Here is a 12908-nt window from a genome sequence, read left to right as displayed (position 1 = left end):
GCTTTTAGTAATATATAGATATATTGATATTGATTGTGACTAGAAGAATTAGGAGCAAGGAAAAGAAGACAGTGAAGCTCAGTGGTGAATATTTGGTAGTCATGGAAGCCATGCTTAGCTTACTCAATCAAGTTGAAGAGTTTTCAATTTCATGCCTTGCTTTTTATAGTGGATTGAAGTAGAAGTTGATATCTAATTTGAATTAAATTGAATCCATATCAAATAGAGACAATCATTTTCCGATACTAATGAACTGTTTAACAGCAGTTTCTAAAAAGAGCTTTAGAAAATAAATATCTAACGAAACCCGAAGGCTTTGACAATAATAGGGTTGACAACAGAGGGTAGAATAAATTAAGATTAAATTGCACATTTCCTTTTTTTTAATTGAAAAATGTTAAGTTATTACCAATTTTACTAGGAAAAAGTTTATAAACTAATATGACAATGAGTACAATTGATGTTATATCAATAATATAATAAATTAATCTAGAGTAAATTCAAAGCTACAACAAAAAGCAAACACAATTATTAAAAATAAATAAAAAATTTACCTGTCAAAAGATACTATTTATTAAAGGACCCACGGAATAGGCAAGTCAGGCTATATTGTGAATTTTGTTGGGACAGTGATTTTAATTACTTTTTTATTTTAAATTTAATACTTGACATGTCATTTATATAACTTTTGCAATAAGTTTTACAATGTTTCTAACACCACTCTTATCATGGGGTCTAATAAAAAAAAAATTATTTTTATTTTTCATAATTGCTGTGTCATTTTATGATTGGTGAATAACAAAATTAAATCAGTGATAGGCGTATGTGAAATAGCGAAAGTGGTTTTACATCATTCACATTTGTCACTATAACAAGATGTGAAAAAAAAATTATGTCCTTCAAATTTGGTTTGTAATTCTTAAGGCAGTTGTATAGTCTAGCCAATTGCTTTTCAAGTATAGTTCATGGTTAAATATAGATTTTAAACATTGTATTTTCCTCCAATTTCTTTCCATACTCCATCGTTGTAATCAACTTTTTTATTTTGAAAATAATTAAAAGAAAAAAAAGGGAAAGAAGTCAAATGTCATTGTGTATCATAATTAGTAAAACATACAGACTATGCTTCCTTAGGAGAAATGATGGCTCGATGTAATTGGGTATAAGGACATTTCAAATTGGCCATCTGTTTTTCTTTCTTAGTAATAAGGAGAAAAAGGGAATGAAACATACACATTTGATCATAATCCCAATCATTCTTATCCAATTGTGTATATAATTATATATATATATATATAATTTTTTTTTTCAAACTCTTCGATAGAATATGTTATGGAATCTCTCCCCCCAAAAGGGTGTCCCTCTAATTTGTGAAGAGCCACTTAACTTCATTGTCCAACACAAGTGTTTGAAACCACTCCAAGGTACTTCCATAAAAGTGTGCCACTTTATTATGCATGTCACATTTGGAGTCCTTCACTGCCACCATCACCCACCAACGCAAAACACGAGCACTTTGAAATTTTCTTCATTGAGACTACATTTTGCTAGTGTAACAATGTTGCTGCTACCCTTTTCCATACATAAGTACAATTGCATACATCATTTATTTAATTTAAGGGCAGTTGTTTATACTCAGTTGTATATACATATTGTCCAAAATAATTGAGATTAATTGTAACTTTAAGTCATGTTTTCAAATCACAATTACTATCACAAGTTCAATTATTTTGGGGCAACAATTTGCTACCAACCTTTTCATGCATATATTGTTGCTGTACAAAATATACAATTTTGCACTTTCATCACCATAACTAGTCAATTAATATACGTTGCATACAATCATTATTTAATTTAAGGGCAGTGTTTATACTCAGTGTGTATATACATATTGTCCAAATAATTGAGATTAATTGTAACCTTTAAGTCATGTTTTCAAATCACAACTTACTATCACAAGTTCAATTATTTTGGGCAACATTTTTGCTACCAACCTTTTCATTCATATATGTTGCTGTACAAAATATACAATTTGCACTTTCATCACCATAACTAGTCAATTAATATACGTGTTATGAGTGCAATCAAATTATAGTGGGTTTATGTAAAGCATAATTAGAAAGAAAAAAAACAGACACACACACACAAATTATAGCAGACTCAAGGTACTCTGGTATTGAACCCTTCGGCTTGTCACCTCTTGGTCCAACAGCAGTGCAAAACACTCTCAATTCTCATATATATTGAGATCCAATAATCTTTTCCTTCATTATTGCTGAAAAAAGAAAGCGGTATTGGTATCCATTGCACCATTATCCAAATAAGGTTGTGTGAAATCACAAAAAGGTAATTTTATAGTACGCGGCGCGAAACGCCGCGAAACACAAATACTTGTGCTAGACATCGATACTCGATAGCCCTATGTATGNGTGGGTTAACTGTACACTCCTAAATTTCATTAATGACAATTGTTAAATGTCAACCAAACTCAAAGCAAACTACGTAATTTTGTGCACATAAAAAAAATTAATTTTTCTTTCTTTTATTTTGTTTTTAATTTATTTTTAGGTAAACTACATATTTGGTTCCTATCATTTACACCATATTTCAATTTAATCTCTAACATTTCAATTGTGTCAATTTAGTTCATAACTTTTTAGTGTTGTTTCAATTTAGACTCTATATTCATTATTGATTGAAAATTGCTGAAATGGCAAACAGTCAAAATAAAAAAAAAATTGTTTATTGACACAGTACTACAAAGTTATGAACCGAATTGACACGATTAAAAATTATGGATTAAATTAAAATATGGTGTAAAGGATAAGTACCAAATATGTAATTTACCATTTATTTTTCCTTTTATTTTTCATATTTTATTGTCATGAATCCAAATAATTCAATTAGTGATAGATATTTATTTAATTACTATTGTTTGCACCAACTTCAGATTTAGATCCTTTAAAGTTCTTAGGGTACTCTACCACATAAAGTTCTTTTAATCTAAACCATTCATTTTACAATAAAAGGTATAGATAATGCCACATCATTATTTTATTTTTAAAAAATCAATAAAATATGAGTGACACTTCGGCTATAAGGAAAACCAAATTGACACATCATATTTTAAATTATAAATTAATTTTATTATTATTGAAAATAAATCTAGAAACCTAGATCTATCACCATCTCTCTCCATTCTATTCCCACTGCCATGCCGGAATAAAGAAACTAGATCTAGACCTTTTTGCTCTCTGCGTTATCAACTAGCTTCCATATTTCTAATGATGGAAGCTCTTAAAACTCTCTCAAAGTCTAATTTTTCTCTCTAAGATTTTCAAAGCTAGAGTTATTTTCCATAAAATTTTTCTAGAAAACAACTTCATCTGTGTTGTCTTCCATTATTAAGCTCACATTTATCATGGAGAAAATTGCTTTTTGCCCCTTTCTGAAAAAAAAAATCCAGCATTTTGCCCTATTTCTCAAACTAATTAGGGAAATGCCCCTCTTTTGAAAATCGAGTTTCTGAAAATCGAGTTAGGCCCTATAGCGGCGTTTTTAGGGACCCTATAGTGACGTTTTAAGGACCTATAGTGACGTTTTGTAACTCGATTTTCATAAAATCGAGTTATAGGTAAAAAAAAGAAAAAAAATTGCCTGTAACTCGACTTTATGAAAATCGAGTTACAAAACGTCACTATAGCTCCTTAAAACGTTACTATAGGGTCCCTAAAAACGCCGCTATAGGGCCTAACTCGATTTTCAGAAACTCGATTTTCAAAAGAGGGGCATTTCCCTAATTAGTTTGAGAAATAGGGCAAAATGCTGGATTTTTTTTTTCAGAAAGGGGCAAAAAGCAATTTTCTCCATGATAAATGTGAGCTTAATAATGGAAGACAACACAGATGAAGTTGTTTTCTAGAAAAATTTTATGGAAAATAACTCTAGCTTTGAAAATCTTAGAGAGAAAAATTAGACTTTGAGAGAGTTTTAAGAGCTTCCATCATTAGAAATATGGAAGCTAGTTGATAACGCAGAGAGCAAAAAGGTCTAGATCTAGTTTCTTTATTCCGGCATGGCAGTGGGAATAGAATGGAGAGAGATGGTGATAGATCTAGGTTTCTAGATTTATTTTCAATAATAATAAAATTAATTTATAATTTAAAATATGATGTGTCAATTTGGTTTTCCTTATAGCCGAAGTGTCACTCATATTTTATTGATTTTTTAAAAATAAAATAATGATGTGGCATTATCTATACCTTTTATTGTAAAATGAATGGTTTAGATTAAAAGAACTTTATGTGGTAGAGTACCCTAAGAACTTTAAAGGATCTAAATCTGAAGTTGGTGCAAACAATAGTAATTAAATAAATATCTATCACTAATTGAATTATTTGGATTCATGACAATAAAATATGAAAAATAAAAGGAAAAATAAATGGTAAATTACATATTTGGTACTTATCCTTTACACCATATTTTAATTTAATCCATAATTTTTAATCGTGTCAATTCGGTTCATAACTTTGTAGTACTGTGTCAATAAACAATTTTTTTTTTATTTTGACTGTTTGCCATTTCAGCAATTTTCAATCAATAATGAATATAGAGTCTAAATTGAAACAACACTAAAAAGTTATGAACTAAATTGACACAATTGAAATGTTAGAGATTAAATTGAAATATGGTGTAAATGATAGGAACCAAATATGTAGTTTACCTAAAAATAAATTAAAAACAAAATAAAAGAAAGAAAAATTAATTTTTTTTATGTGCACAAAATTACGTAGTTTGCTTTGAGTTTGGTTGACATTTAACAATTGTCATTAATGAAATTTAGGAGTGTACAGTTAACCCACCAATCCGCCAAAATAGACCTAACTCAACCCAACCAATCGAGTTGGGTCGATTTTTAGGGGTTGGTGGGTTGGGTTGGATTATGAATATTTTTTTTAAAAAAAGTGGGTCAGGTTGGGTTCAGGTTATAACAATCACAAACCCGTCTAACCAAACCCAACCCACTTATATATTTAAAATTTAAATTATATATATTTAATATATATATTTAAAAATATAATATATAATTAATTTTTTTTATTTAATTTTTTTCCCATATTCAACACTTCCTATATAAAACTCAATTACCTCACAAACCCTAACAATGTTATTTCTCTCTCCGCCGCCTCCCACTCCCACTCTCTCACTCCACTTCTATTTGTTTATAATTGAGTTAGGATATTAGTTCATAAATATTTTGTTTATCAACTTAGATGACAAGTGAGATATATATTTTTTTTCTACTCAATTTAATAATAATAATGATAAATAAAAAATTGTCTAACTCACGGATTCAACCCAACCAACCCGATCCATGCGAGTTGGGTTGAACCCCTGTGATGGGTTGGGTTGAATTGGGTTGGGCCAAAAAATTCCCTTAATCCAACCCAACCCGACCCATGCACACCCCTAATGAAAATAATGACATTCAAAAGAGTATCATGTGTTAAAGATGGAAAATAAATAAATAAATAAATCTTAGGGACGTAATTATAATTGAGCTATATTTAGAGGGTATAATTAGCACTTTTGTAAAAGAAAAGGGGAATAAAAATGAAAAGAAAAAGACACTAAACATAAGTGAAGTTAAAATAAGCATAAAGGCTTAATTTTTATTTTTGTAGCATAGATATTGCTACTAGCTTACATACAAATCTTGCTTCATGATTTTTAGATGTTAATACAAGTCATATAATTAGAACAAAGGCTGTAATGATGTGATAGAGCCTTAAGTTGTCAATTTAGGAGGCTTCCTGATCTTTGTCGCTTGCTCAAAGCCATAGGCAATCTCAATCAGCTTAGGCTCTGAACCCTTTAGTCCTCCAAAGCATAAGCCAAATGGTTTCCTGTCAGAGCCATATCCAGCAGGGACAATTACTCCTGGGAAACCCCCAATTGCAAGGACACGAGAAACAATATTACCAGGAGTAACTATTGCATCTAGCTTATTCTTTGTCATCAACTTCACAAAACCTTCCCTAGTTAGTTTTGCTAAATTCAGCAACGCTGCCTTCTCCGCATTTCCAATTCCATTTGTTGATTCAGCTTTTATAAACAGGTCTTGTCCATAATCTAACCTCTCCTGCATTGGCACTCATGGAATAATCAATAATTAGCTATCATTGAGGATGATTTTTAGTAACAATAAGTTCATGACACAAAAATTTTCACTTTTTTCATAACTATTAATGTCTTCTAGCATAATTGCATATAACAAAAAAGATGAAAGTACTTGGCAGTAGGTTTTGTGTGAAAGTGATCTTGCTCCAATCACAACTTACTGAAAATTATGTCCTTAGCATTGCTCAGTTACTTGTGTCAATCTTATATATAAATGTAGGACATTACATAAATCAAGAGAACCTCAGTTTATTGTACTCACCAATTTTGAGTTTTCCTTGTTGAAGGCAATCAAATCAGCTAAGGAACGGACTGGGGAAACCACTAGCTCCTTTAGGTATGCATTAATGTATCTTTTAAACTCAGCCGCCAATGCAATGTCTTCATTGCTCGGCATATAGATTTCGCCAATATTGGTTATTTTCAGATTGTCTACCAAAATGGTGCCTTGTTTCCTAAATTTGCATGACGTATTCACATCAATTTTTTAAAAGTGATACTACCGTTAGTACAAATTTTATAATAAAAACCTTACAAATTGATGCAACTTTTAAACATGATTTTTAAAAAAATCAGAAATTAATTTTTATGTTTTTGATGTAATTAAGCATATTTATTATTACATTAGTTTGTATACCTTTTGCAATAAAATTGATAGTAACTTTTTAAAATACATTTGGTTAAGCATTGAAAGTAATTACCTTAGTGTTTTAAGATGTTGCTCAACAATTTGAGTAGCAATAGTATCATTCCCAATATTGTAGAAGTCCCTCACTATCCCCACTCTCTTCGCACGGAGCCCATTGGTCTTAAGAAATTGTGCATAGCCACCTTTTGGAATGTACTGTGATGTTTCAATTGTTGCATTGTCGTAGTGGTCAATGCCAACAATGGCGTCAAGAACATAAACGGCATCTGCTACTGTTCTACAAATGGGCCTGTTCCATCCAAATAAAGTTATAACCAAATTTGTGAAATACAATGGTGATGCTTGTTGACAAAAGATTGGTGTAAATATTAAAAAAATAAAAATAAAACATAACTAATATTATGTTAGAAAATGTAAGAAAAAGATACGATATAATTGTAAAGTATATAGAAAAATATAAAGAAAAAAAATAAATAAAGGAGACAGTGTGTCTTTTAAAAATTTTTAATCAATGGTTGTCCCTCTACACCTTTCAAACCCTTCAGGGGATTGAGACAAGGTGACCTATCTCGCCTTACCTTTTTCTTTTGTGTGCCAGTATTCTCTCTTGTTAACTCATTCAAGCTGAGTCTTCTAGAGCTCTAACTGGTTTTAGAGTGGGAAGAAGTAGGGTTACACTCTCTTATTTACTTTTTGCTGATGACTCAATCCTGTTCTTTAGAGCAAACGACAAAGGTGTCAATACAATTATACAAACTCTCCTTGGGTATTGTCACCTCTGAGGCAGCAAGTAAATTTTGGTAAATCTGAATTATTCCTCAACCCCAATATTCCTGGACCAACCAAAGAGTAGTTAAGCCAACAGTTAGGGGTTAAGCTGGTGGATGAGCCTGTGAAATACGTTGGCATCATATTTAAGCTTAGAGGTAGAAGAATTAACGGCTTTCAGGACATTGTTGGGAAGGTAGCTCAAAAAAACTTCAGGGTTGTAAAGTAAAGTTGATCCCTCAAGCTGGGAGATTAACGCTTATAAAATTGGTGTTACAAGCTTTACCTATCCACAATTTTAACTGCTTTAGATTGCCTGACACAGTTTGCAGGAAAATTGACTCTTTGGTGAATGCTTTCTATTGGGGACATGATACCAACTCAAAAAGATTGCGTTGGACAGGCAAACCCTGTGCCAACCTAGGGAAGAAGGTGGGCTAGGTAATTGGAAAACAAAGATCATGAATGAAGCAATTATAGTCAAACAGGTTTGGAGAATTGCTCAAAATCCTAACACTCTGGTGGCAAGAACTTTCAAAGCTAAATATTTCCTAAGTCTGACATTTATTTATTTATTTATTTTTATGTAAGTCTACAGCTTCTGCATCATGGGTATGGAGAAGCATTCTCAAATACAGAGAATCTGTGGCTGGTCAAGCACTATGGAGGATAGGGAATGAGAAAGATATTCCTATTGATCATCCTCTTGGGGTACAGGTGGAAACAACAAAGCTCTCTAACAACTCAAACATCATAATGTTTCTGACCTCATAGATGAGGACCAGAGAACATGGAAGGCAGCTCTTCTTGCTAAACTTTACCAGAGGGATAAAATGAATGAGGTTCTGGACATCCCTCTTAGCAAGTCTCCCATCGCAAAAGATAAGCTATTATGGCCATATGCTCAATCTGGAAGTTACAGTGTTAAGCAAGGATACAAACTTTTGTATAAAGAAATGGAAGATCGAAACCACATTAACAAGGCAAATGATATTCACCTGAGTTGTGGAATACACTGTGGAAAACCCAACTTCCATTAAAAATTATCTCACTCACATGGAAAATCCTTTATAGAGGGAATCCTATAAAAGAGGAGTTGAATATGAGGGGATTCCTATAAAAGATGCATGACCAAAAGGAAAGTTGATATGGGAGGATACTAATCAACATGGTCTGTGATACTTAGCTAGGATGTTTGAAAATGTGTGACCAACAAGAAAGCCAATGAAGGCTATTGATTGAAGGCATGGTCTAAGTAATGTGGCCTGAAGATGATAGATAACGCATGATCAAAAATAAATCTAATAGAGAAGACTAACTATCGATGTGTTCCATAATGCTTGGCCAAGATGGTTGAGGACACATGATCATAGGTAGAGACAATGATCAAGTAAGGAAGAAGGATGATTGTGCCCATTGAATGCAGTTGAAATCACTAAGATCGTGTTGTCATAAAATAGCATATTTAAGAAAGATGTAGACAATTAGGATGGGCTTGCAAAGTAGATAACAACAATGGTGCCAGAGAACTTTTATGTTGGCCATTATTGAGAATAGATTAGGAAGAACCTATAGAGTGAAAGAGAAAGAGATAGAATGCAAAAATTAACGTGGATGTCTACGTCTATAGCAGAAATCCCTTAATGGTTACATCTTATCTATTAAGCTCTATGTATTACAATAAATTCATTGAAAGGTATTATAGTAGTCTAAATCTTAGTCTAATTTCAAACACAGGCTTACACAATATTTACACTATAAGTAGGTTTGTGATTACGATGTTTGTGCACCAAATAAGATTGGAATTACTTTGTTTACACTCCAAGTAAATTAAATACAATGAACCTGGAATAGAGTTATAGAATAGACATAGAACTTGACAGGGCATCTCTAACAGTTAATATGGCAAGGCTAAGAAGATATTAGAAAAGTGAAATAACGAAACTTGTAATTGTTATTTTACCATCTTACATTGCAATTCCCAAAAAAAAAAAAAAAAAATTGTATATGGATTGAAATTCTTGTGATATGAACATGGTAAGAAAGTAGAGAATGTGCCAAGAGCCTTGTAACTCAACTGATACTTCTTGATGTATCAAACAATAATGTCTAGGATTCAAATCTCCCCTCCCCCAGCTATTGCTTTATAAAAGAAAAAGGAAGTATAGCATATACATGTTAATCGTGTTAGGAAACTTACATCTACCCTCCTAGAACCTTATTTTATCCACTTTGAGGACCGCCAGAGCAGAAAATTTTTTGTTTTGTTTGCAGCTATAACATTTGACCAAATCTAGGGGGTAAGAAACCAAATGGTGCATTTCAAGAAATTTTTTGGCAGCATGGAGCTTTTAAGGAAAATTTGCAAGGAAGTAGAGATACATTGGAAATTATGGTGCCCTGAGAGTATGCCTATAAGGTAAACAGAACAGCTACGTGGCTTAAACTGAATAAACATGAAACAAAGGTAAATTGTGACGTAGTTATAGGTAAGAACTGCTCCTTTCTAGCAGTGATTGCCAGAGATAGTGCAGGGAAGCTCATAGCAGTGGCAACCTTCAAAGCCACTACCATGTATTCAATTATGGCAGAAGCTGAGGCTTGCAGGTGGTCTTTATGTTTTGACAAAGCTCAAAACTATTCTCAAGTTGTAGTAGAAGGGGATTTTTTTTTTTTTATCTTTTGTAGAGTCCATCAACTGTCTAAAGCAATCCTCCCACTGGAAAATTGTGTTTGATATTGTGACTGTAGCTAGAGTTTTTGTAAGTTTTTATTTTGAGTGAGTCCACAAGGATGCTAGAGCTACTCATGGGCTTTTTGTATAGATGGTCCCTTCAGATTCTTTTGCATGCTGGGTTTCATTAGGTTTTGGAGGTGGAAAGAATGAGTGCTTTTTGTCTCTTTTGTTATGAATAAAATTTTCTCTGTTCAATGATAAAAAAGAGACGGAGAAAACCTACCCCACGCTATCTTGTCTTGGTGAGATTGGTATGACACCAGCTCGACTAGTGAGACCAACGGTTGGTTTGATGCCCACTACCAAGTTATTACTGGACGGACATAAAATAGAGCCATCAGTCTCGGTCCCTAGTGACACTGCTGCCATATTTGCTGCTACTGATATTGCTGATCCACTACTTGATCCACAAGGGTCTCCCATTGTATAAGGACTCTGCACACCATAGCAAAGCAGTCTTATGGAACATAAGATCAAACTTATTTTTTACCTCCATTTATTAAGATGACTAGGTAAAATTTGTTGCTGCACTTAAAATTACCTAGATATTACAAAATTGGCTAAAAAAGAAAGGGCATTGGCAACAGTTTCCTAGACCCAATTTCTGAAAAATGTACAATGACTGCTTTTTTGTAGTCTTGTATTTTTCTTAATTTATATGTAAATTTGCACATGATAGAAGGGGTTGAATGCTGGTGGATGTGTTTAAGAAGAGACGGTAAGAAGTCTGGACATTATCAAATCACCGATGTGTTCATGTAAGAGACACTAGGGACATTCCTGCATGCAAGTCCTTCGTGTTGTGAGAAGGAAAAAAATCGTTCATATTAAAAGAAAATTCATTTAATTGTAGATATTTTCTTAAAGATTTTGATAGTTGTAATTTATTTTGAAATTTAAAATTTTAAAAAAAAAAAAAGCAAAAAAAAAAAAGTCTCCGAATTAATCAATATGCCTAATGATATTAATTAATTAGTTAAATGTCATATCCCCAACCATACTATGTTGTGTTTGTGTCCGTGTCTGTGCTTCTTAGTGAGATTGACTTGAGGCAAAAAAATCCTAAATTTTTGAAAGGTGGATGTATGTACTGTGTATTGGATCAGAAGGCAATGATAAACTTCAAAGTTCAAACAAGAGCAATATAAGATAAAGATAATAAGAAGATCATGTTTATCTAGATAAAAAAAAATCAGACTTGCCTCTAGATTAGATTCATCCAACTCTAAAATCCAACTACAAAATAGGAAGAGATATAGCAATCCAAAATGTATTTTCCACTTTTTCCAAGTATAAATATGCTATAGTATACCACAACTCCTCTCTCAAAATCATGAGATTGAGCTCTTTCATTCACCGACTTATCGTGTCTGACATTTAATCAAGCACCTTATGTGAGCTATAAGAAATCTTGCATTGAAAACAAGTAGAATGTGTGTTTATACTTTATAGTGGAAACTGTAATTCCTTAACAAATGGGCCTAAATTTTTGCCATGATTTTAGCATTGTTTTCACAATTAAACTCACCTTCCCTTGGCCTTTTCTTGCGTTCCAGCCACTAGGTACAGCATTAGACCTATACTGAGACCACTCGCTCAAAGTGGCCTTCCCCAATATGATGGCCCCAGCTTTTCTCAACTTGGTTACAACACCAGCATCGCGTTGCACAACTGAGCCAAGCAGTGCATATGAGCCGGCAGTGGTGTTCAGCTTATCCTTGGTTGCAATGTTATCTTTGAGCAAAATGGGAATGCCATGCAATGGAGAGAGTGACCCATGTGCTTTAAACTTGCGCTCATGGTCAGCTTTATCAGCTTGGTATAGTGCATCTGGGTTCACTTCTAGGACACCCTTAAGAACTGGGTTGAGTCTGCTTATTTGTTTAAGGTAAAGCTCAACGAGTTTCCTGGAGGTCAGTTGGTTTTGCTTGAAAGCTAGCTGGATATCTTTCACGGTGGCTTCTTTGATTGATGAGAAGCCATGGGCGGCCTTGATGGCTTGGGCACTGGATGATGTTGTGGCTAGAAGAATCAGGAGCAGTGATGAGAAGATAGTGAAGCTCAGTGGTGAATATTTGGTAGCCATGGAAGTCATGGTGAAGTCGCTGAGAGTTTTCCATATTCGTGCTTGTTTTTTAAAGTGTGAAGCTTGGGTCCACTAGACAGAAGTCACAGAACACTTTTTGTTTTTAAATTTTTTTTTTTTTTTTTTTTTTTAAAAAAAAAAAAAAAGGATTTGTATTGCTGTACACCGTGGCAAACACCAAACGAAGCAACTTGCTAAATGTATCTATAGTGGAAATCATTAGTCTAGGATATAAATTTTTTTTATAACTTCTTTCACATTATTGAGGTAAATCATTGTGAATGATACGTAATAAAAACAGTATCAATGGTAAAATTCAGATTTTTCATAGTGGATTCGTTTTACTTTGAGGATAGCTAGATTAAATCATCCCCAAGTTTTTTACCGGTTTAGTTTTCCTAGGTCATCATATCTTTGTGTTCTTTATTTTCCGCACTTTACTTTGATATAATATATTTGTATTAACCTAGATCTGATAATTTGACTAA

General features: G+C 32.9%; 1 protein-coding gene across 1 annotated transcript; it reads right to left on the bottom strand.

The window, feature by feature from the left end:
• Positions 1 to 5641: 5641 nt before the first annotated feature.
• Positions 5642 to 12497, bottom strand: LOC112023622 (probable amidase At4g34880). The gene is made up of 5 exons (XM_024056233.2): positions 11863 to 12497; positions 10558 to 10769; positions 6882 to 7118; positions 6443 to 6635; positions 5642 to 6142 (listed from the first exon to the last, which is right to left on the bottom strand). The coding sequence occupies exons 1-5, from the start codon at positions 12427 to 12429 to the stop codon at positions 5789 to 5791; spliced, it is 1563 nt and encodes a 520-aa protein (XP_023912001.2). The 5' UTR covers positions 12430 to 12497; the 3' UTR covers positions 5642 to 5788.
• Positions 12498 to 12908: the final 411 nt, after the last annotated feature.

This window comes from Quercus suber, unplaced genomic scaffold (assembly GCF_002906115.3).
Source record: "Quercus suber isolate HL8 unplaced genomic scaffold, Cork oak 2.0 scaffold_6, whole genome shotgun sequence".
NCBI classification, from domain to species: domain Eukaryota; kingdom Viridiplantae; phylum Streptophyta; class Magnoliopsida; order Fagales; family Fagaceae; genus Quercus; species Quercus suber.
Note: the sequence above shows the minus strand (reverse complement) of the source record. Positions and strands in the feature narration are given on the sequence as shown.

Excerpts from the sequence above, each read along its gene's own strand:
- LOC112023622 (XM_024056233.2), bottom strand. The coding sequence starts at position 12,429 with ATGACTTCCATGGCTACCAAATATTCACCACTGAGCTTCACTATCTTC. Across the intron at positions 6,636-6,881 it reads CAACATCTTAAAACACTAAG|GAAACAAGGCACCATTTTGG; the intron begins GTAATTACTTTC and ends ATGCAAATTTAG. Across the intron at positions 6,143-6,442 it reads ACAAGGAAAACTCAAAATTG|GAGAGGTTAGATTATGGACA; the intron begins GTGAGTACAATA and ends GTGCCAATGCAG.